Genomic DNA, 25777 nt, shown 5'->3' with positions numbered 1-25777 from the left:
CTACTACTTGGGCTATGGCCACGGCCACTACTGCCTCTGTGTTTTATCTGTGTTTTATCTACTTTCTCACCAAAATCCTATTAGTCCGGTGAACACAAACAAACCAAAACATCCCCTCCACAGCAAAAACAAACCCCAAACAAGTCCCACAATCCAACTCCCTTTACAAACTCCCATTCAAACTCCCCTGTTTACCAGCCCGGCATATGTCCGTGAGCAGAATTCCTTTCAGGAATGCTGTTGATGCTGCCACTGCTCAGGTGGAGTGAGCCCTAGAAGGCATAGGCCAAAGGTATCCTGGAAAAACTCTAATCACACTTTCATGAAACACGCAATCTCTGCACGAGCAGACACGAACTCTGCACTAACCCATGCACTCCTTTCATCGGCACATAAAACCTAGCCGAAGCCCACTTTCCATCTTCTGCAGTGGGGAAAGGGCCTACTGTTGTGTAGTGGTGGAAGTCCCCTGGGCTGAAAAATAAAGTGAGGGTTAAAGGAAACACAGGAGCAGGGGTAAGCCAAATGGGGGCTAGTGCCTACCCTGTTGCAGGAGTTTGAGGGAGGGGGGGTGATGATAGGGGTAGTAAAACTGGGGCTGGAGCCTGTTGCCTTGTCACTTCTGTGGGGCGGGGTGGGGACTACTGGCTGTCTACTCCTCCAGCATTTGTGTCAACAGCAAGAGGCAGAACCCAACCCTTACTGGTGGCCCTGGGAGGACAGGCTGCTTCTCCCCCCCAACCAGCAGACTGTGGCTGCAAAAAGACACATATCAGGTGGCCTGCATTTGAAAAATGCACTTCTAAACTCACACTGAGGTTCAAGAAGAAACTCTTCATAGAGGAAAAAGCCAGTTCTGGAGGAATCCGGTAAGTACCCTCCTTTCCTGAAGTTGCTACCAGAGAAATGCTGTTATAATTTCATAGTCGTATTTATTGTGGAAGCTAAACTAATGGCATAGGTGCTGGAATTGGGGGTGCAGGAGGTGTGGCAGTGAACCTAGCCTGAAGCAGTTTCCATCAGATAACAGGATTTACAGTTTGGTTCAATGGCTCTCAACATCCCCATATGCATTGTTCCAGCTCCCCTGGTTAACTGGACAGAAAATATGCTGGTACCAATTATAACTAGGTTGAAACATATATAAATGTTTGCACAGATAAATTTTTAAACAAATTTTAAATAAACTGGTGCAAATCCTGTGTGTAGAAGGTCCCTGAGAGCAAGGATAGAGGGAAGTGGAGATACCCGGTTAGGGATGTAAGCTACTGGTCCCTTCCCCTCACCCTTTCTGATTCTATCAGAGAGAGGTAGTAAAAGGGGCACAGGAGCCCCTGCTGTGGGGAGCCAGCACCATCTCTGTGGGGATCAGGAGAAGCAGAGGTGTAGTAGGACCAAGTGCAAGCCACGATTCAGCTGATTCCCTGCTTTTAAATGTACTAAAAGCTGCAGCGTGGTTAGCGCCTAGGATCCAGTGCGAATCCTGCTGTGGCTCTGCAGTCTCCTGCCCCTTATCAACTACTCAGGTAGAATGGAAACTCCATGGACTAGCTGATTACACACCCTTTCCCATCCCTGCGCTGGGAGGACCCTATTGTCCTATAAGGGCAAATTTGTACCATGAAACCACACGATGGCCCGAACCAGCAACCGGGTCAACGAGGAGGAACCGCGTCGCCCCCTTTCGCTGGCCGGAAGAACTGCAGGGGGAGGGAGGCGGGGGAGCGAGCTCTTCCGCAGCGCTGGGCCCAGCCCGGAACTGCTCGGTGGCGGCGGCGGGAGCCGGGCGATGTGGGGCTGCGGCGGGCTGGGCCGGCCGGGCCGGGCTCTGGTGGCCCCGCTCGGGAGGAGGCTGGGGGCAGCGGCCAGTGAGTAGCCTCCGTGCGCGGCCGGGGCTGGGGCGGGCGGCACCAACTGGCCCCGGGTGTTTCCTGCGGGGCCTGCTCGCGGCCGGCCGGGCTCCGTGTCCCGCGCCGCCAGCCCTGCGGCTGAGCGGGGACCCAGCGCGGGGCCCTCGCCACAGGGGCGGGCGGGAGAGCGCTACATCGCCCCGAACGGCGCTTTAACCTCCGCGCGGAGCTGAGCAGAGCCCAGCGGGAAACTGAGGCACGCCGCGCCAGCAACACCATTCCCAAAATGTCTTCAGTGTCCCACCATAGAACAGGACTGGCACTTTTCAGCGTCACGGGGAGGTCTCCCTGCGACTAAAAGACATCGCTGTAGATGTATATTGTTACGTGAAATAAGGGCACACACCACCGTTAGCAGTAGTAAATATTCATACAATCTGAGCACTGAAGGACCCTAGTAGGGTTAATACATTAAACCGCCCAAATGATTTGCTTTGTATTAAGCTGGCAGCAAAAATTATAATAAAGCATTGCTAGAGTGATCTCACCAATACAAGTAATACTTACATTTGTAGTTTTATATATAGTGGTTTCTCCCCCCCCCCCCCCTCTGTATGCAGTGTGTTGTAGTTATGTTAGTCTCCAGTTATTAGACAAACAACTTGAGTGAGGGAATATATTTTATCTGACCAACTTTTGTTGGTGAGAGAGACAAGCTTCTGAGTTTACACTAGGGATGTGAAAGATTAACTGGTATGCATCACCCTAGGTAGGTAATGCTTACCAGTTCCAGTTAACCAGTAGCTGGTCGACAGGGAGCAGCTCCAGCCCCACAAAAGCCCACTGCAGACAGGAGCTGCTCCAATTCCATAGAGGTGGAGGCAGGAGTGGGTGCTACCCCTCCACCAGTAGTAGTGTGGGAAGGGGTGGGCAGTAGCATGGCAGGAGCTGGTCTGCATTTTTAAAGAGGCCACAGTGCAGTGTGTAGGGCTCTTCCCCCCAGTCCGCCCCGGAGCAGGGTTGGGGCACAGGCCCCAGGGACTGTAAAATAATCATGTAATTGCTGTGTGGTCACACAGTTATTCAGTTATTCAATATCTAACATCCCCTAGTACAGGCACCATCCAGAACTGCTTCAGCGTTCAATTTACTAGACCCACTAAATTGAATGCCAGAAAGTCGATATCCAGTGGGACAAGGGAAAATGTGCCCTGAGAGTAATTCATCTTTGTTACCAGAAAAGAGCAGGTGCTTCCTAATATCCTTTCTGGTGAAGACTGCTATAAAGAAACATCCTAAGCTTCCTCAATTTTTCACTTTAATCCCTAGTGCTCCAGCAGGCTCTTTTATTGCTTTTTAGGCTTCCTGCTTCAAATATGCTTGTTTGTTTTTAACACCGTTAACTATTTGCTTTTCAGAATCCTTCTAGACAGCTCAGATTTTGCTCTAACTTTTTGGCTTCTGTAATTTAAACTCTTTATAGCTTCACAGTGTCAGATTGCTAAATTTGAAGGATTTCTGTTTGGCTCAAATATCTCCTTTGACCTTGCCATTTAGCTGTATTGGAGTACTCCTTGCTGGTCACCTTTTAATTCAAGTCTTTGGAGATTTTTTTTAGGAGAGTATATACCACTTCTATGTATTTTATTTTCTTACCTTTTAACTTACTGGTCTTTTTCTACTAATATAATTTTATTAAAATCTCCTTTTAAAAATATTAGTGTTCTGTTCTTCATTTTTCAGTATCCTTCCTATCCCCTTGGAAGTTGAATCTTGGTGCTTCTTAGAACAGCTAGCAAAAAACTCAAAAAGTAATAGTAAAATGTTTAAGTACTTCAGAAGCAGGAAGCCGGCTAAACAACCAGTGGGGCCCTTGGACGATCGAGATGCTAAAGGCGCATTCAAAGATGATAAAGTCATAGTGAAGAAGCCAAATGAATTCTTTGCTTCAGTCTTCATGGCTGAGGATATTGGGGAGATTCCCAAACATGAGCCATTCTTTTTAGGTGACAAATTTGAGGAATTGTCCCAGGTTGAGCTGTCATTAGAGGAGGTTTTGGAACAAATCAATAAACTTAACAATAACAAGTCACTGGGACCAGATGGCATTCACCCAAGAGTTCTAAAAGAACTCAGATGGAAAATTGCGGAACTATTAATTGTGGTTTGTAACCTATCCTTTAAATCAGCTTCTGTACCTAATGATTGGAAGATAGCTAACATGACACCAATGTTTAAAAAGGCTCTAGAGGTGATCCTGGCAATTACAGACCTGTAAGTCTAATGTCAGTACTGGGCAAATTAGTTGAAACCATAGTAAAGAATAGAATTGTCAGACACATGGATAAATATCATTTGTTGGGGGAAAGTCAGTATGGTTTCTGTAAAGGGAATCCATGCCTTATTAATCTGCTAGAGTTCTTTGAGGAGATTAACAAACATGTGGACAATGGGGATCCAGTGGATATAGTATACTTAGATTCCAGAAAGCCTTTGGCAAGGTCCCTCACCAAAGACTTTTAAGTAAAGGCTCTTGCCTTGGGGTAAGAGGGAAGGTCCTTTCATGGACTGAGAACTGGTTAAAAGACAGGAAGCAAAGGGTAGGAATAAATTATCAGTTTTCTGGATGGAGAGAGGTAACTAGTGGGGTCCCTCAAGGGTCTGTCCTGGGACCCATCCTATTCAACTTATTTATAAATGGTCTAGAGAAAGGGGTAAACAGTGAGTGAGGTGGCAATATTTGCAGATGGTACCAAACTGCTCAAGATAGTTAAGACCAAAGCAGACCATGAAGAGCTTCAAAAAGATCTCATCAAATTAAGTGATTGGGCAACAAAATAGCAAATGAAATTTAATGTTGATAAATGTAAAGTAATGCACATTGAAAAAATAATCCCAACTATATACAATATGATGGGGACTAATTTGGCTACAATATTCAAGAGAAAGATCTGGAGTCATTGTGGATAGTTCTCTGAAAACATTTAGGGTATGTCTACACTACCACCTTAGTTCGAACTAGGGTGGTAATGTAGTCAACCGGAGTTGCAAATGAAGCCCGGGATTTGAATTTCCCGGGCTTCATTTGCATGTTGCCGGGGGCCGCCATTTTTAAATGTCCGCTAGTTGGGACTCCGTGCCGCGCGGCTACACGCGGCACGAACTAGGTAGTTCGGACTAGGCTTCCTATTCCGTTTCATGAGGAGTAACGGTAGTTCGGAGTAGGAAGCCTAGTCCGAACTACCTAGTTCATGCCACGTGTATCCGCGTGGCACGGAGTCCGAACTAGCGGACATTTAAAAATGGCGGCGCCCGGCAAGATGCAAATGAAGCCTGGGAAATTCAAATCCCGGGCTTCATTTGCAACTCCGGTTGACTACATTACCACCCTAGTTCGAACTAGGGTGGTAGTGTAGACATACCCTTACTCAGTGTGCAACAGCAGTCAAAACAAATAGAATGTTAGGAGTCATTTAAAAAGGGATAGAGAATAAGACAGAAAATATCTTCTTGCTTCTGTATAAAACCATGGTACACCCACATCTTGAATACTGTGTACAGATGTTGTTGCCTCATCACAAAAAAAGATATATTGACATTGGAAAAGGTTCAGAAAAGGGCAACAAAAATTATTAGGGGTTTGGAACAGGTTCCATAGGAAGAGAGATTAAAAAGACAGACTTTTCAGCTTAGAAAAGAGGAGACTGAGGGGGAATATGATAGAGATTTATAAAATCATGACTGGTGTGGCAAAAGTGAATAAAGAAAAGTTATTTACTCATTCCCACAATATAAGAAGTAGGGACCAGCAAATGAAATTAATAGGCAGCAAATGAAAAACAAACAAAAGGAAGTTTTTCTTCGCTCAGCATACAGTCAGCCTGTGGAACTTCTTGCCAGAGGATGTGGTGAAGGCTATAACTTTAACAGGATTCAAAAAAGAGCTAGATAGATTCATGAAGGTTAGGTCCATCAATGGCTATTGTCCAGGATGGGTAGGAATGGTATCCCTAGCCTCTGTTTCTCTGGAGGTTGGTGACGGGAGGAATCGTGAGGATTGCCTGTTGTGTTTTCTCCCTCTGGGAAATCTGGTATTGGCCACTGTCGGCAGACAGGATTTTGGGCTAGATGGACCTTTGGTCTGACTCAGAATGGCCGTTCTTATGTTCCCTCTGTCTAAATGCAAATTACGCTATTTCTTTCCCTGGGGATTTTGTGTGGTTTCATTAGTTACTGATAAAGCTGAAATCCTTGGCTAAATAGCATGGTAGCCAAGTACAGTATGATGTTAAGAACCATAGTTTATAAACCTTTAAAAATTGTGTATGTTTTTATCATATTATCACAGATATCTCTTTGAAATGGATCTCTGCAGTTCTAAATAATACTCAGCAAATCAAAGAAACCTATGTTTATTAATAGGATCTACTCCAAAGCTTTTTTTTTCCCCCAGAGGTTGATTTCTTTGATAGTGGGTATTTTCACAGATATTTTCTCTGAATGGAAATATCCTGGCCATTTCTTATAATGAATCAATAAGAGTATTTGTAGATGTACTTTAGATGGCATGCTGGGGATAGGAGGACAACAGATGGCCTTGTGGATTTTGAGCATGCCACCTCTAAATGTATGAGTCCTGTGTACTAGGCATCGTACATATACATTTAAAAGAGTTCCCTGCTCCAAAGTGTTTGCAAACCAAGGGCCCAGTTCACAAATGGTTAGCTTAACTATTGTGAAGTCCCATTGAAGTCAGTGAGGTTACTTGTGATAGCAAAGCTAAGCACGTATATAAGGGTTTGAAGTATTGGAGCTTCCATTGCAAAGATTGGTCAGTGCAAATTACATCTCTGTACAGCAGGCATGTCCAAAGTCCGGCCCGCGGGCCAAATGTGGCCCGCGGTCGGATTTAATACGGCCCCCCGCTTCTCCCGGCTCCCCGGTGCTTTTTTTAACCGGCGCGCTCAGCGCGCCGCTTCGGGTCGCCGCCGCCGCTGCAGTCCCAAACCCTGCCCCTGCACTCCGCTTTGGGGCTGAGAGTGCAGGGACAGCCCCCGCTTCCTCCCCCTCTCCTGGCTCCCCGGCGCTCCTCTGACTGGCGCCGCTTCCGGCCGTGCCGCCGCCGTCCATGGCGGCCGCTGCGGTCCTAAAGTCCACCAAGTAGGGCACGTCCGCAGCCCCGCTCCCCCGCTTGGCTACGGGTTCGCCCTGCCCCCGGGCAGCCGTCAGGCCAGCGTGCCCTGCGCTCTCCGCCCGCCTCTGACCCTGCAAGCCCTCTACCTTGGGGCTGAGAGTGCAGGGACGGACTCCGCAGCTGCTGAGATCAGGGACTGCCTTTGAACCAGACCTAGCCTGTGTGCTGCAGTCCAGATCTCAGTTTCACCCTTCACATTAGTGTAGGCAAGTTTTTTTTTTCAATTGAGATGAATACATTGTAAAATCTCAGTTAATGTCAGTTGGTCTAAATCAGTTATAAATATATTTGGACACAACGGCTACGTCTACACTGGCCCCTTTTCCGGAAGGGGCATGTAAATTTCACCTTTCGTAGTAGGGAAATCCGCGGGGGATATTTAAAGTAGGAATAAGAGCCTCCGGAAAAGGGCGCTTTTTCCGGAGGATCGGGGCCAGTGTAGACGCTCTTTTCCGGCTTTTTTAAAAGCCGGAAAAAAGCAGCGGACATTTTTATTTAAATGCCGCGGGGGATATTTAAATCCCCCGCGGATTTCCCTACTACGATAGGTGAAATTTACATGCCCCTTCCGGAAAAGGGGCCAGTGTAGACGAGCCCAACATGTATAGTTGGTGTTATGTCGTTTGCCGTTTGCAATAAACTTTGCATAAAATAGTTAATTTGCATTTAATTTTAATGGTTCAAAGAATGTCAGGCAAAATGGTCGGCCCTCACGCATGTTCACTTCATCAAATCTGGCCCTCTTTGAAAAAAGTTTGGACACCCCTGCTGTACAGCTACCAAAATGTGTTCATTGCTGCTGCATATGCATACTTGCACTAATGCTGTGCATGCTCATCAAGAGTCTCTGTGTCAATGTACTAGGTATTCCAGTGCCTTGCTGTCTGGCACAAATGCCGTTTGGGACATTTTTTCAGTAATTTGTGGGACAGTAGCAAATCATCCAGGGATTTATGGGAGCGAGGGGTCAAGTTCCCACTAAGGACGTTAAAGACTCGTCGACTACCTGATAAGCATTTGACTAATCAACTAGTTGATATCCCTCCCCCCGCCCCACTGCCTCTATGAAATAGAGGCAGCAAAGGGGGGTAGGGGTACTTCAAAGTGGCAGCATCTCACTATCAGGTAGTGTTAAGGGACAGGACAGAGGCGTTCCCAGCTGACCCCGGGCTCCATGACTGCCCCTTTGAAGCCCCAAGGCAGCATTTCAAAAGGACAGCTGCTGCACCCCTGATCCATAGATCAGCTGTGCAGCGGCTGCCCCTTTAAAATGCTGCCTCCGCATTTCAAAGCGGCAGCCGTGGATCCCCCAGCTTACCTTGGGCTCCATGGCTTTGAAATGCACAAGAGTTCCCGCTGCGGACTCTTGTGCATTTCAAAGCAGGCACACTGCGTGCAGCCTGGAGTCAGCGGGATTTCCCGCTGACCCGGGCTGTACCCGAGTTCTGCATTCCTCCTTTGAAATATACAAGAGCCCCTGTTGGGGCATTTGTACATTTCAAAGTAGGAATGCGGAAGTGCCAGTCAACTAGTCAGTTAACTGCATTTTAACATCGTTAGTTCCCTCCGTACTGCTTTCTACATCCCACAGTGCTATCCATATCTCATTATTTTTGCACTGTTTTTTCAAAATTCCCATAGCTCCTCAGAGTGCTTTCTGGTGTCCGCCATCTGTCTGACAGAAGCTTGGAGCCCACAGAACTTAGTTTGATTGTTGGATTGTATCATCTTTAGGGAAATTAGAAGTCAAGTAGTGACACATTTGCTTAGTTGTGTATTTGTTTGCATATTCTTTTAATACATTTATTTAAAAAAGACCCACTGGACTGGTTCCCCTCTAAACATTTTTGAGAGAACACAATGTATTTGGAGGGAAAAGGTAAATACATTGATTTGTTCCTGTATTCATATTTTAATTACTTGATTAAAATCCTATTACCATTGCATAAATTGTTTCAAACCAAGTTGATAAACAGATTTTTGATCTCTGGATGATCATAAAATTTATTATTCCCATTGCATTGTTTTTGTTATATATATGCAGGTGACCATTATGGTCAGACTTTTCAGAGAGGCCCTGGTGGTTTCAGAGAGAACTACCGCAAGAAAATGCATTTGACATCCAACAGTGCAAGGTTTATCTGTCTGACTGAAATGAAAAGCAGCACGTAAGTACAGTATATAATAGAATTATCCATGACATTATCCTTTACTTTAATAAAAGTGAGCTTAATGAAGTGTCCTGACAACTTGATGATAATCTGATAAAATCAGTTTTGATTTTTCAGATGAGTTTTTCAGATAACTTTTGCTCTTTTTATTGTTACAGTACAGAAATACTAAGTTAAAATCACCAACTTTATATACATTCAATAATTTATTTGAGGCTCTGAATTATTAGTAATACAGTGTGAAGTTAAATATCATTAACTAAGTTAAAGGGAGAGATTTTCTATTCTAAGCAGTGAGATAAAATGAATAAAAAGTGCTTTCTCTGGCTTTGTTCCTCCTCCCACTGAAGGAAAGATTTTTTTCCTCCTCTTTTTCTCCCAGTCACATGTTTTGCTGCCAGGTATCCATATCTATGACTTCATGTTTGGCTTTCATTGTGTAGGTCTACTACGAAGAGGCTGTTCAACACTTCACATACAACAGTGGATTCAAAAGAGATGAAAAAATTCCAGTTGTTGGCTCATACATGGTGGGATGAGCATGGAGTATATTCTGCCCTGCATTCTTTGAATGATATTAGAGTGCCATTTATTAGGTACAGTTTTGGACGTACTTTTGTTGTTCAATGTTATTTCCAAACAGCTGTTTTAAAATGGTATAGTGTAACTAGACAGAAAATGAAACATAACTTGTTGAATAATTATAGCTTAAAATTAACACAAATTTTAAAGAAATCTTTCAGTTAAACCATTATGTATTTTTGCACTTATGTATGTACACTTTATTTCAGAGATACTCTATTGAACATAAGTAGTGATCATCACTTGGGAAGCCCTCTGTCTGGTGTAAAGATTCTAGATGTCGGCTGTGGTGGTGGATTGTTAAGTGAAGTAAGAAAAACAGTTTGTTATTCTCGTGTCTCTCTAGCTAAGGAATTTAGGAAGATTTTAAAAGGTGATCTGTTTATTTAATTCCTAAATCTCCAAGGAAGAGGAGCCTTTGGCCCTTTTCTGCAATATTGGTACACTGATAAATGCTTTTTTTGGAGTGCAGTAAATTCTACAAACCACATTCAGTATTTGGCTTTAAAAAAGTCCATGACATGTTTTTTTAAAAACAACTGTGCTCCATCAAGAAAAGAGAAACCTGTAGGAACAGATGCTAAAACCTTAAGATTAACCAACAATCAGATTATTCAAATGTCACAAACATCAAAATAGCATCAACCTTTCTAGGATTCCTTTTGAAAATCATTGCAAAATAACTTTTTCAGGAATGGGGGAGAGAAAGGGGAAAACTGGTAAAAATCACTTTTTATCATGACCACTTTTGTTAATGAAGTAATGTGTGTTCCATTATAATCTATTTTCACATGCTTGTGGTTTCTGAAACAGTCACCTTCTGGGCTTAAATTTTCCATATTGAGCAAAGTTTTCACCTCTGTCTTGTCCCTTACCAATACTTGATAGTCCTGGGGAGGTACAAAGGGGCCCTAAAAGCCTTTATCTGGCAGAAGGAGCATTCCTTTGGTGCTGGGGACATCTGTAAAGATGCTTCAAGAGGACCCTTTCAGAAGCCTTTGTAGGGTTGTATTGAGGATGAGAGTGTAACACACACATGCTGGTCCTAGACTGGTCCCCATGATGTCTAAGTTACACTGGAGACCTCTCCAGCTCCCAGATCAGCCCAAGGTCAGGAGGGTACAAAGGTGGCTTTTGAAGCTTTTGCACTCAAAGATGTAGCATGAACACTCGCCTGATCTTGGGTCTCTGCACAAAAGAGATTCACCTCCTTCCTACCATTTTTGGTAGCTAGAGGTAAATCTTTTTTAACCATGAAAGAGTGAACAATGTATATTTTGACCCTGTTGTAAAACAATTCCTACCTCACCTCTCTCCCATCTTCACCCCTTCCAGCTTATACAAGCCAACTACAGCAAAAGCTATTGAAATGGAAACTTGGTATGGTCTTAATCTGCAGTGAAGATTAGAACCTTTGATTTAAAAAAAATTAAAACAAATGGTTTCTATTTAAGAAAATGTTGACTGACTGAAAATTTTACATGAGCATTAGAAAATATTGCAGATATGTGCTTAAGAGTAGCTACACGGTGCATGTGTCTAGTTAAGTTTTCACTGGCTGGTTCAAAGTCAAACTCTGAAGGATGAATGATTATGGACAAGGAGCTTTCAAGGTTTTCTGGTAAATCCTGTGGGGCTTGTAACTTTCACAAGCTTTTAATTTAAGTTCTAATAACATTGTGGTTGTATTGCACAAAGTTTTCCAGTTTCAAGAGACATCAACATATGAGAGAGAACACACTGTCACTTTCCTAGTAAACATCTGTGTGTTCAGTTTTCAGCATTGACTAGTTATCGTAGATGCTTATGTCTATAGCAACCATAAAAAAGATGTGGATTCACCATTACCGATAGATTTAGAGAAAAGGAGTGACCATAAATGTAGATTAAACAACTAAAGGGAAAAAATGGGTATCTCTATGGTAGTTGCAGTGGAGAAAATCTGCACTCATGGTAAATTGAGAAAAGAACAATTATTTAAAAAACAGATGTAAAAGAAATACTCTCTTCTATTTTGAAGATGCTAGTTTTTGAAGAATAGAAAATATAAAAGGTGTGTTGTACTTTTTAATAAACTTTTTAAAATACTGCAGAATTAAAAGGCTGCCTTTCAAAGCTGTTTGTCTCACTGTTCTAATGATGCTTACTGCAAGATTTTTCAGTAACTTTGACATTACATTCTATTAGTTTACATAGAGTTTTACACTTATGTAGATTGTTTTAATGAAGTGGATAAACTACATTGTATATCATTAGCCTCTAGGTAGACTGGGAGCTTCAGTTACTGGGATTGATCCTCTGGAGGACAATATTAAAATAGCAGAACAGCACAAATCATTTGATCCAGTCCTGGTCAAGGGAGTACAGTACAAATCCTGCTCACTGGAGGAAATTGCAGAAGAGGCTACAGAAACCTTTGATGTAATTATTGCTTCTGAAGTAGTGGAGCACATGGTAGACCTAGAAACATTTATCAAGTACTGCTATCAAGTGTTAAAAGTAAGTGTTTAATTGTAGCAATGTTTGTTCCTTCTTTAATAAAGTTTTTATTTAAGAAATTAATCAGCACCCATCTGGATCTCAGAGGCTTTAGTGATATCATTACCTAATATTGCAGTAGTATCATGATTCCCAGTAGATCGTGTCCAAGGAACTACACAGTCAAAACCTAATGAAAAGTTCTTTTAGCCTGATTTTTCCACTGATGGATGACATTCTAACAGTTATGTGGATGTCTATAAATATGAATTAACTATGCACTGACATTGTCTGAAGTTAAACATTTGTCTCATGACCTCTTATTCCAACTCATCATTAAAAGTCAAATGTGTTCCTGGAGTGCTTTAAAGAACATCTTGTTTACATTTAGATATACTCAGAATTTGCCTTATTATAATATTCTTGGTTCTGGCTAATAGAAGATGACAGAAGTGACAATGTCCAAACTGGAGCTCTTCTTTAATCCACTGCCTTGTCAAAGTACTCACACCAGGAACATAGTTTATCTAACAGGAACTATTACTCTCTTCTGTCTGATAGGAGCAGCAGAAATTATTCTTTTTCCACCAGTGCACAGGACCTCTAACTATTACTTTTTGTTCTTTGAAAGTGTTTACATTAGGATATATGGAGAAAAAAATAAAATTGTATCTAGAAGTATATTACGTGTGCAATAGCGTCTCATATTTTGCAGTTTATACTGCTGCACATTTTGAAGATGTGCTGGTAGTCATAGCAAAATTCCAGCATGAGGAATTAGTCTTCCTATCTAAATAACTGCTGTATTTTCAGTGGGATAAGTTAAGTCCTCATTTCTTGTCCAAAGCTGCTGTGTTGAGTAATGTTGTTACAGAAGTTAAACCACTGCTGTGTAGGGATGTTACATTTAGAGTAAAGAGCTAATAGAATAGTTGATGCAATTTACATTGACTTTTTGATTAGTTGATAAGACCGCCTCCACCTTTGAAGTGGAGCAACAGCCTTGGGGTGCCCGCTGGCTCCCCGTGGCATTTCAAAGTAGCAGTGCTGCATGGAGGCTGGGGTCAGCGGGGCACTGCTTGAGTCTCCTGCTGTCCGTGCTCCCCGTAGCGCTTTTGCCTTTGAAGTGTAGCAACAGCCCTGGGGTGCACATGGCATTTAAAAGCGGCAGAGCCCAGGATCCACGCGACACTGCTGGTTTGAAGCACCTCTTCTCCTTCCCTCCCTCCCCTCCCCGCCTCTTTCTGATAGAGGCAGAAAGGAGAGAGGAAGCGACTTGTCACTAGTGTGTTGACTAGTCATTCACATCCCTACTGCTGTGTTCTGCTTCAGAGGGAGCTGCATTTCAGTGGATAAAGTAGTCTTTTTGTACAGCCAGTACATTGTTTTAAGGTCTTTAAGGATGAACTATATGATAAGTTTATTAATGTGCTTATTTTTACAAGGGTATGGACTATATACTATTTGAAATAGGAAGTCGGCTAGTCATGACACAGCTCACTTAATGATACCCCATGCACTTCCATTAGCAAGTGCCCCTTTGATCCCATTGGCTGTAGGAGAAATATCCTTGGGCAGTTTTTGCTCTATGGATTTGTTGTGAACAGCCAATGTTAGGAATAAAAGTAGCCCAATTAATCTACTTGTATTTGAAATGGAGAAGAGTGTATATGTTTGTTTAATTTAAATTTTAAAAATAAGGATATTTTCTTTGTGTTTACTGTACACATTCTTAAACTTGTAATTCATCATCTGGTTGAGTATTATTTGCATGTAGTGTCAGTGATGAGCATAGATATTTCTGTTAAAGATTGTTCTTTTTAAATGATCCCAAACCACAAGGATGTTGACTGTTGCACTACTGGAAAGATTCGGTTTTCATAAAAGGAACATCACATCCTGATTTTTCTATCACCTACACTTGTCTTAAAACATTTATGTGTCACAGTGAAAGTAGCTTTAATGCCTACAACCCATGGCTTCTAAATGGACAAATTCTGTACTTGAAGTTCAAAAATGATTAATCTTGTACTTTTTCATTTGAAGATTGTTCATTAAATGTACTGTTATTTGTCTGTTGTTTTAATATTTTATTAGCCAGAAGGTTCGTTATTCATTACTACAATCAACAAAACACAGTTGTCCTACATCTTGGGGATTGTAGTTGCAGAGAGAATAATGGGCATTGTACCAGAAGGAACTCATGACTGGGAGAAGTTTATTTCACCTGAAGAGCTAGAGTGCCTGTTAGAGTCAAGTAAGTGTCAAATAGAATGACTGGAGTGACTCAAGTTTTACTGGTTGCAATGGCAACTCTCAAGAGACTAGATAGCTAAGATGATTGGTAAACTTGGATTGAAGGGCTCTGAACTCCTGTTAGCAGCTCAGATTTGGCATCAGTGAAGCATGGCTAAAAATCACTACCACATACTGGCTGGTCAGCTGAGCGTGTAGAGTTGATTGTCTCAGTTCAACTTGAAGAGTAGAGAAATAACTAAAACATAACCACTGTTGAAGCTGGCCTTCTTTTTGGTAGCCAAAGCTTCAAGATGCAAATTCTTGGAATCCACTTGGAGACAATAGTGTTCCATTTCTAGGAATGAGTCTACTCAGTCAGAGTTGAGACACTTAATGTACCAATGTCCATAGGCTGCATGGTGTGAACTCAGGGCTTTTGCCTCCAGGACTGTCATTCTTAAACTTAATCTTTCACTAGCTTTACATTTATTCAGGCAGTTTTTAAATGAAATGTTTTAAGTTGAGAGCTGACCACAGACTTTGTAGTTAAACTTGAGAGAGTATTTTCATCCAGCCAAAATACTGGATCAAAGTATCATGGTGCAAAGCCATACCAAAGATATAATACAAAGTCATACCAATGATCCCAGTTTCATTGCTTTCCTAAAAGACTGATTTTAGAGGTAATCGGGTTTACCCTCAGCCACTTCTTATCTAAAGAAAGTTTTAAAGATCACAGAAAAAAACCCTTTCACTTCACATTTCCTGTAACTTGCTGTAAATAAGCTGTGAACTCAGTTTTTTAGCTTATATCCTATATAGATGATGCAGCATCACAAGTGATATTAAGTAGGAAGCATACAATTGCTCTTTATTTAAACTATTTTCTTGATCCATATTCCACCTCTTCTTATTTCATGTTTCCAGCATCTTTCGATAGATCTGTTCAAGTTTATCAGTTTTGAAGTGGATAACTTCAATCTGCAAAACTTGACCAACTACAGATGTGCTTCTCATGACTCAGTACTGTTGCTCTAAAGCTCAGTGGAAGAATGTATATTTAGAACTTGCTAATTTTAGAGCTGGATGTTTCATTGACTTAGAATGTCTGAGGATCACCATCTTTTCCCCTTCTTTTATAGATGGCTTTTTAGTCAAGACAGTGAATGGAATGTCATACAATCCCCTGTGGGGGTTGTGGAGTTGGACTGAAAACACTAGCATCAACTATGCGATGCATGCCATGAAATGTAGGGTACAAGAACAGTCAAGCTCAAAAGAGCCACCTTCAGAAACACATGAGGAGCAGCACACAGCTGAAGCTAGTGGAAATACAACTGTCGGAGGCATGATAATAGGGAAGCAGTAGGAAGCTGAAGGAAGATTTCCATAAATAGTTGTAATAAAATTGTTTACAACACATCTGCTGTTCACATAAATGGTAGTTGAGATGTTTTGATTGACTGTGGGTAAAGCTATTACTTATTTTCTCAGGAATCATGCAGCATTCAGAGAATGCTTTCAGAGAGTTTGTTTATTATTATTATTATTATTATTTCAAACTTTCAGATTAGTCTGTCAGTATCTGTGAAGGGAATGTTACATATGGCTTTTATGGTCTTACTAAGAAAACACAGATTTCAGCACAACTCTGAAGACTAATGGTTTGATGCTGAATTCAATTTGGAATCACTTTTAAAAATGTAATACACTGTGTGTAAATAGAAGGGTTTAAACAAGTTTTAGATTAAACTACCCGAGTGCAGTGTTCAGAAACTTGTGTCTGTATTTACATATTTTTTTAAATGCTCAAACCTTCTGTCCCTCATTCTGTTCAGATACACCAACTACGGGAAAAGAAGGCCTCTGTGCCTTCTATGGTTGGTTACATTAATACTGCAGCCTGGTTCAACTGTGGCAACACCACACTTGAGAATCTGGTCCCTGAATACCAATGTCACACTCTCCCAAAATGGAACCTGTTATCTGGTCCTCCATGTTTAAATATAATCATCATAGTTGAAACATTCACTTTTCTAGCATAAAGCCAAAGTCATCAAGCCAGCAGTTAGGTTCTATGACAGATTGTAATCTAAATTCTGAGAGAGGCACAATCCTTCACTTAATCCACCGGCGTAATGGAGGATTACTTAGTAAAATTCTACTCTGCTCTGAAACATGAGTCTCTAACATCTGGCGTTGCAGGTGCTCATGATCATCTGTCCCCAGTTTTCCTTTTATCAGATGTCCTCAGCTTGCACATAAAGAGATGGGTTTGCTTAGTTTTCCTAACTGCCAGCCTTGCAGAGATAGCTTGGTGCTCTCTTTGTCATGAATCATCATCTGGGAAAGATTCAGCTGGTCAAATTATCCTTTCTGCTTGGTGTAATCCCCTTGCCTTCACTGGCCTTTCATTGGTGCAACTGGCCTCGTAATTGGAATTTACTTGACAATTTTATGCACAAAAAAGTATGGAATCCAATTTGATTGATCAGTTTTGGCTTTGCAATGGTATGTCGGTAATTATTGTATATTTTAAGACCAGAAGCAACTGGTATGATCATCTAGTGTGATCACCAGCATAACAGGCTATAGAACCATTCCCATCAATTTCAGCATCCAGCTCATAACTTCCCATTGCTTTTGGAAAGATATCCAGTCTCAATTTAAAGACTTCAGGTAATAGAGAATCTACCCTGGCCTTGAGTAAATTGTTCTAATGGTTAATTATTATGGATTGCATTATGCCTTTTTCTCCTAGTCTGAAGAGCCCTTTACTATAAGAAATCTCTTCCCCATGCAAGTACTTGTAGATTATTACCACCTTCTCTTCCAAATCATTTATGAAAATGAATAGCAGCAGGCTTAGAGCAGATCACTGTGGGTGCCTACTAGAAATACCCCCACCTCCCCAGAATGATAATTTCCCAGCATGGTTTTGTTAAGAACAAATCATGCCAAATCAACACTATCTTGCATGACGACCTCATAAATAAACTAGGGAAATAGAATTTACATGGAGCTACTATAAATTGGGTGTATAATTGGTTGGAAAACTGTTCTCAGAGAGCAGTGGTTCACACTGGAAGGGCATATCAAAGGGGTCCTGCATGGATCAGGGTCTGATTCAATTCAATATCTTCATAACTGATTTAGATAACTGCATAGTATGTACTCTTATAAAGTTTACAGATGATACCAACCTGGGAGATGTTGCAAGTGCTTTGGAGGATAGGATTAAAAATCAAAATGATCTGGCCAAATTGAAGAATTGGTCGGAATTAATGAGGAAGAAAAGTTCAGTAAGGACAAATGCAAAGTTCTCCAATTACAAAGGATCAATCAGTCGCACACACATAAAATGTGAAATAACTGTTTAGGAAGGAGTACTGCAGAAAGAGATCAGGGAGTCATAATGGATTGCAAGTTGAATGTGAATACAGGAGGCCCCTGACTTGCGATGCGATTGGTTCCAGGGGAAGTGCTACAAGTTGGGGGCATCATAACTCGAACCCTCATTTACGATAGGTGTCGTCGTAAATGTGGCCAAGGATGTAAATCAGGGTTTTTCGGCCCCTTTGCACTTACTAAAATGGTTGTAAGTGTGGGGGGTCGGAACTCGGGTGGTCGCAAGTCAGGGGCCTCCTGTAGTGTAACACTGTTGCAAAAACAAACTTTCTGGGATGGATTAGCAGGAGTGTTGTAAGCAAGACACATGAAGTAATTCTCCGTGGTGATTAGGTCTCAACTGAAGTGGTGTGTTCTAGATGCCACATTTCAAGAATGATGTGGACAAATTGTAGAAAGTCCAGAGAAGACAACAAAAATAACTGAAGATCTAGAAAATATGATTTTTTGAGGGAAGGTTGAAATAACTGGGTTTGTTTAGCGTGGAAAAGAAAAGGGGGAGAGGACCTAATAACCTTTTATGTATTTAAAAGTTGTTACAAGCAGGAAGGAGAAAAATTGTTCTCAACCTCTGAGGATAGGACAACAAACAAAGGTGTTAAATTACAGCAAGAGCAGTTTAGGTTGGATGTTAGGAAAAACTTTCTGAGTGATTAAACACTAAAATAAATTGCCTAGAGATTGTAGAATCCCCATCAGAGGAGATTTTTAAGAGCAGGTTAGTTAAACACCTGTCATGGATAGTCTGTATCAGGGATGGGCAATAATTTTGGATTGAGGCCACTCCATGAATTTGGTAAGTGGTCAAGATCTGCACTCTTTCATTATATTGGGCCTGTGATGGAGGTTGGGTACACAAGGGAGTTTGGGGCTCACTGGGAACTCTTGTGCATTTCAAAGCACGCACGCCTCATGCATCCTGGAGTCAGTGGGACTTCCCATTGGCCCTGGTCTGTATGCAGAGTTCTGCTTTCCTTCTTTGAAATGTACAAGAGCCTCAAAGGAGGAATGCTCCCTACAAATAGGCAACAAGTCACACAGGGTATGTCTACACTACCACCCTAGTTCGAACGAGGGTGGTAGTGTAGACATACCCACAGAGACTAAGTGACTTGCCCAAAGAATATTCTGCCAAATTCCAGTCTTAGTGCCCTACCCACTGCTGTAATGAATCTGTATTAAATGGGTTTGGTTATTTCAGTCCATTTCCTAGCTGAATGTGTATCCAAACCACTAAACCCACCAGCTGGCCTTGATCATCACCACTGAGGCCAAGGATCAAATGGGTATGATGGCTGAACTCTTTTCTCACTGCCAGAGATGATCCTTCTAGTGCAGGGGAGAGGCATACTGATACGTAAGGAAACTTGCACTGCCACTGTCTGTGCTGTACCTGTTCTTCATGATACCAGAAGCACTAAACAGTCTCCCCCCACAATATCTGGTCAGAGGTCTCTCAAAATAATGAAGGATGAATTGCTATAGAATGCTATGTGCTTCTTCTGAAGTTTCTACCATATGAAATCGGTATCAGTGAGGGGAGATCTTTTCTTTCATTTGTATAGGTAGCTGCCCTGTATAATGCTATAGCAACTGCAGCATTCTGGAGGAAAAGAAAATATCCTGAGAATGTGATCTGGCTAAGCCAAACAGAGATGTTTGTTAAGGAGAAACGTACCCATGGGATCAGGAAGAGAAGTAGTTACATGGGCCGAGCCTTGAGGTGGTTCCTTTAGGACAGGGCTGAGGTTACTATGTGATCAGCATGGAAGTACCTGCACTATCTTACGTTATTGCAAAATAACATAGTCTGCGTCTACACAGCAAGCAGTTATTTCAGTACTAACTGGAGTTACCCGGCGTTGCTCAGGAAATCGGAAGAACAAAATGTAGAAAAACAGTAGTCTGTTATCTTTTTTTGCACTGATTTCTATAGGGATTAAAATGTAGGTCCATGTCATCCCTTGGGGGGGAGTGTGACCCCGGGTGGAGGGGAGGTTACACACAGGAGGGGTGCCCCAGCTCGCGCCCGGGGCTGCAGGTGCTGCAGGAGGCAGGGCGGGTGCCCGAGCTGTTGTGCGCGAGGGGGTCGGGGCACTGCGTGCCGGCACGGGAGGGGGAGGGCAAAGAGGGTCACTTATGTAACCTCGTGGGCGGGAGGGGGTGAGCCCCGGATGGTGCTGGGCACCACAGGCAGTGGGCATGGGACCTAGGGTGGGCGGGGCGGCCCCTGCAGCGCAGCGCGGTGGGTTGCTTTTTGATTTTTACAGCTTGAGCTCGGGCCCGATCAGGTCCAAAAGTCCCTTAAAACCTTCTCCTGGATGAAAGGTTATCCCATGCAAAGTTTGGTTGCGGTAGCTCTTATAGTGTCCAAATTATTAGCGCACAAACTTACAAACATTCTCCTTTATATATTAGATAATGTCAAAATGATGTTGAGCTGGAGGACTTCTTACTCTGATTCCTGTAACACTCATTATGTGGGGTAAGGGAAGTCAGAGGAATAGTGCTCTAACTCGGACTTCCTGCTGTGTAGACAGCACCAAAAGCTAAAATAAGCTTTTTTGACTTACGTTACGCAATTGACGTAGCTCAAGTTGCATAGCTTATTTCGGTTTTAGCGCTGCTATATAGCCAGGCCCTCGCTGCCGTGCCCGTGCTGTCTGTAAATGCTAAATAAGATAAAAGGCTTCTGATTCCACAGCTGTCATCCACGCACCTGTTACCAGTCCCAAACAAAAATACCTTCCCTTTTGAGAATGCAGACTGTCAGGCAGCTGCAAACGCACAATCACTCTTCTTCCTCTAGTTCTGGAAGTTCTCTGAATCGGAAAGAACACTTACACCCTGGGGGTGTGCACACTGAAATGGGATCCTTGCCCTCCCCTGTACCTATCTCTTCTTATCCTTCTGCTACCTTTTTCAGCTTTAACTTGATTGTAGGTAGACATATTAGAAACACCAAATCAAGCTGCGGGCGCTCTGCTAATCAGCTGGGTGGCATTTTAATTCCTCCTGAGTGGCCGCCCAAGCGCGCAGCTTACAGGGAACCCTGACCCTGGTCCATAATTTAGACTTCTAGGCACTACAATAATACAAATAAACAATATTTCACACTAATAATTTGTGCTTATTTAGCACCTTTCATCTAAAAACGTTGAAAGTCACTTAAAAGTATTAGCCCCAGTTTGCTGATGAAGAAATTTAAGCCCAGAGGTGTTAAATGATTTGTCCATGGCCACTCAGGGGCAAAGTCAGGAATACAAGGCAGATCCCCCACACCATATGCCAGCTAGCAGAGCACATGAATCCTGGTAAACCTTTGTTTGCCAGCTCCAGAGTGGGCCACTGCATTGGTCACTGCTCCAGCAGCAGTGCGACTTAGGGTCAAGCTGGTCGCCACTGAGAGCTCTGAGGCAATAGTCTTCCAAAGGTCTCGTTAGCAATGCTTCTGCCAAATTAAAGGAGAAATATCAATGGACTCTGAGGAGAACTGGTTCCAACTACTCTTCATTAGAACCTTTCTGTCCAACTCCAGATTGAACGGGGAGAATTGCACAGGACCTTCCTCCAAAAACCCTGACTCCAAAACAGATTTTAATTCTACAGCAGGAGTAGGGAACCTCAGGCCTAAGGGCCAGATGCGTTTCCCACACTAATTCTACTTGCCTGGGCCCCACTAGGCCCTGGTGAATGAGGGGAATGTGGGGCCTTTCTTTCTCCTCAGATATGGGCCACCTGAGACAGGGTTTGCTTGGTTTTTGTTTGTTTTTTGGCTTCTCACTTTTGTGCGGCCCCCAATTGATTTTTCTGTGGGTCAGCAACCCCACAGAACCCTGACCCAAAAAAGGTTCCCTGCCCTTGTTCTACATAAACCATCCTTAAAATGAAGTACAGTAAAGCAATTTATAGCAAGAGTGTCCATCGTACACTGACGAGAAAAAGAAAGCTTTTAAGATGTGGAGAAATTGGAGAAGGTCCAGAGAAGAGCAACAAGAATGATTAAAGGTCTCAAAAACTTGATCCATGAAGGAAGACTGAAAAAATTGGGTTTGTTTAGTTTAGAAAAGAAAAGACTGAGAGGGGACGTAATAGCTGTTTCCAAATATCTAAAAGGGTATTATGAGGAGGGAGAAAAATTATTTAGACTGGACATTAGGAAAAACTTCCTAACTGTCAGGGTGGTTAAATATTGGAATAAATTGCCTAGGGAAGTTGTGGATTTTCCATCACTGAAGATATTCAAAAGCAGGTGGGATACACATCTATCAGGGATAATCTAGACAATGCATGGTCCTGCCATGAAGGCAGGGGACTGGACTTGATGACTTCTCTAGGTCCTTTCCAGTACTAGTGTTCTATGATTCTATGTTGCATTTAAATTATCAACATTTCTTCCCAATCACTTTATTTATCTTATTGCACTGCACTGATATAGTTTGGATTAGATCTTCTACTCTGCAGGTTGTGTGTGCTCAGCTTTTTGTCTGTTATCACAGTCTTGGGCTGGTCATTTGCTAATCTGAGACAAATGCTTGTATTGACCTATTAGTCCTGTGACAGCATCAGGCTAGAGGGCTAGTTTGGAAAGAGAAGCAGCTCAAAAAGGCAGCAACGGCCCTGGCTAATCAGGAGCAATGGAGGCAGGACTGCAGTGAATCAATTAGGGCCATCTGATCTCACTTGAGGCTGCCACAGATCTTTTAAAAGCAGCATTCCCTTCAGGGAGAGGGGAGAAAAAGTTGGAAGGAGACGTGGATGTACACGTACACGTACACGGAGAGAGTTGGAAAAGCTGACAAGAAGGGAACAGCAGTGTTTGCCAGATAGCAGGGGAGTTTAGGAGCTCTGTCAAGGAGTGTTTGGACTCCCTTCCCAAGTAGCCTGAGTATTCAGCCAGAGGCAGGGCCGGATGGAGGCATGGGCAAGCCGGGCAGCTGCCCAGGGCGCCGACCGATGGGTGGCACCTGATGGCAGCTGTAAGGGGCGTGCGGTGTCCCTTACAGCTGCCATCAGGCGCCGTGCGCCCGGCTCCCGCAGTGCCAGCCCGCCTGCATCCCTGCGGCGCTGGCCAGCAACGCCCTTTCCCCCACAGCCGCCGGGCCCTACACGGCCCAGCGCGCACGCCAGCAGCGACAGCCGGGCTGGACTGAGTCGCGCTTGCGCCATGCGCCCCGGGGGCGGGCCCCAGGCTGCGCGCCAGCTGCCGTAGCTGGGCTGCACATGCGCCGTGTGCCCTGGGAGTGGGCCTGCGCACCCTAGGGGGGTGGGCCCACTCCCCATGGGCAGGCCCGTGCATGCGCCGTGCTCCTGGGGTGGTGCCACACACCCATGCCTGGGGCGCCAGAATGCCTCGGGCCGGCCCTGGCCAGAGGTGTGGGTGGACTGTTCAACCAGCCCCAGGCTGACCAGAGGGTGCTCACCACAACACCCTTCTAGCCAACGGACAGCAAGGGCAAGTAGGGCCTGTGCCGCAATACCTATGAGACAGTGAACTGAACAGGGGCCTGGGGCCCAGAAGTGGGACTGACCCTGCCACTGTCCACTCAGCAAGCATTTCCCAGTCATAGTGATTGCATCTCACTTTATATTTTTTTGAAATAATAATACTAATAATTAATAATTGATAAAGTAAGGAAACAAAAATAAACCAAACTGGCTCATGAATTTTTATTGCTGATCAAATATGAGCAAAGACATTGAGCCACTGATAGGAGATTGCAGTATATGTCACTGCACCCAACCAAAGGAATTCATAGCAGCTAGGATGGTGCCTGCACATCCACAGGAAAAGTCAGGATCAGCCGTATTTCATTTCTGTGGAAAAGGTAGCTTGTTAATTACTATTAATCTAGCTTTTGGGAGGCTGCCAGATTCTAAAGCTGAAATAATGTACCTCAAACTCATTTTCTAAGCATAGACCCTCAGCTATACTATTTTTAATTTTATGTATATGTTTTTGTGCAGTACTCAGCACTGTAGTATCTGCTAGTGTGCAAATACTGGCCTACAGCATTCCAACAAAATAACATCGTTAATCCTTTATGAGTTCTCAAAGATAACTAACAGTTCTGAGATTGCTTCAGCTAGTTCCTTAAATACCCTAGATTGAATTTCATCAGACCCTGCCAACTTTAATATGTCTAACGTGTCTAAATATTCTTTAATCAGTTCTTTCCCTATTTTGGCTTACATTCCTTTTACTTTGTTAATATTGGGCTGAGTATCTGGCTATTCGTAACTTTTTTAGTGATGACTGAAGCGAAATAAAAAAATTATGAACAGTCTAGTAGCACCTTAAAGACTAACAAAGCATCTAGACGGTATCATGAGCTTTTGTGGGCACAACACAGTTCTTCATTTATTAGTTTTTCCTGTTACAGACTAACTCAACTACCAGTCTGAAGCTTTTGAAGCAAAATAGGCATTAAGCACCTTAGGCATTAAACACCTTAGCATCTTTATGTTATTTGGGTAGTAGTTCTTGTTCTCTGCTAGGTACAGGATTTACATTTTCCTTCATCTTTCTCTCACTCCTAGCATATTTTAAAACCTCCCACTTATTGCCTTTTATGTCCTATGCTATGTCTAACTCATAAGATGAAGAATTTAACAAATCTTTTTGCTGCAACTGATCACCCTTGGCATGCAGGCCCTTGCCACCAGTGCTTTAAATGATGCCCAGAAGAAAGATAAGCACATTTCTTTGCAGGGGAATTGTCAAGGCTGTTCCCCACTCACTTTGAGTGTGTCTAGACTACCAGGAGTGGCCCGAGGCCAGCTGCAACAGCTGGCGCCCTAGTCGGGAGGGCGCAATCAGCGCCCCTGTCTGATCGTCCGTCAATGACCATGACATCATCATCGGGTGCCCGGGCCAGCGGCACCCTAGGCAGCTGCCTAGCTCACCTAGGCTCACGGGCCGCCCCTGTAGATTACATGGCTCCGTCAACGGAGCCATGTAAATTAGTGTATTTGGCATAGTCAAAGAAGCGGGGATTTAAATAATCCACGCTTCATTAAAATAAACATGGCCGCCACGCTGTGCAGATGATCAAGCATAAGTGATCACGAGGCATAAGGGATTGGTTGGCAAAGGCTTCCCCATCTGACAGATCCACGTCTAGACTGCTGCGCTGTGCCAAATAAGCTGATTGTTGGCACAGTGCGGTAGCCATGTTTATTTTAATGAAATGGGTATTATTTAAATCCCCACTTCTTTGACTATGCGGAATACACTAATTTACATGGCTACGTCGACAGAGTCATGTAGTCTAGACACACCCTTTGTGTGCAGAAAGCAGCATAAATAAATGCATAAATAAATTATGCAAATGAAGTGTGGTGATATGCTAATCTATGCTTCATTTGCATAGGCTCTTGCGGCAAATGCCACAGTGTAGACGAAGCCCAGGAGAAACAGGTCTTTTTACAGACTAAAATCTTGAATCCTAAAATTTTTGTGCACCCAAAACTCCCCATGTAGTAGTGAGTTTAAATTTACATGAAATAAGAACATAAGAATGGCCATACTGGATCAGACCAAAGGCCCATCCAGCCCAGTATCCTGTCTGCCGACAGTGGCCAATACCAGGTGCCCCAGAGAAAGTGAATCAAACAGGTAATGATCAAGCGATCTCTCTCCTGCCATCCATCTTCACCCTCTGACAAACAGAGGCTAGGGACACCATTCCTTACCCATACTGGCTAATAGCCATTTATGGACTTAACCTCCATGAATTTATCTAGTTCTCTTTTAAACCCTGTTATAGTCCTACCCTTCACAGCCTCCTCAGGCAAGGAGTTCCAGAGATTGACTATGCGCTGTGTGAAGAAGAACTTCCTTTTATTTGTTTTAA

General features: G+C 43.1%; 1 protein-coding gene across 2 annotated transcripts; it reads left to right on the top strand.

Annotated features, from left to right (window-relative positions):
• Positions 1 to 849: 849 nt before the first annotated feature.
• COQ3 (coenzyme Q3, methyltransferase) lies at positions 850 to 16895 on the top strand. 2 transcript variants are annotated; one of them, XM_075923922.2, is made up of 7 exons: positions 850 to 869; positions 9089 to 9212; positions 9659 to 9811; positions 10007 to 10106; positions 12054 to 12296; positions 14373 to 14532; positions 15656 to 16895. In XM_075923922.2, exons 2-7 carry the CDS (start codon positions 9154 to 9156, stop codon positions 15880 to 15882), a joined length of 942 nt encoding a protein of 313 aa, XP_075780037.2. In that variant the 5' UTR covers positions 850 to 869; positions 9089 to 9153; the 3' UTR covers positions 15883 to 16895. The 2 variants fall into 2 exon arrangements, with proteins under 2 accessions (XP_075780037.2, XP_075780036.2); XM_075923921.2 differs by lacking the exon at positions 850 to 869 and adding an exon at positions 1714 to 1868.
• The last annotated feature ends 8882 nt before the right edge of the window (positions 16896 to 25777 follow it).

This window comes from Pelodiscus sinensis, chromosome 3, assembly GCF_052426305.1.
Source record: "Pelodiscus sinensis isolate ZL-2025 chromosome 3, ASM5242630v1, whole genome shotgun sequence".
NCBI lineage: Eukaryota > Metazoa > Chordata > Testudines > Trionychidae > Pelodiscus > Pelodiscus sinensis.
Note: the sequence above shows the minus strand (reverse complement) of the source record. Positions and strands in the feature narration are given on the sequence as shown.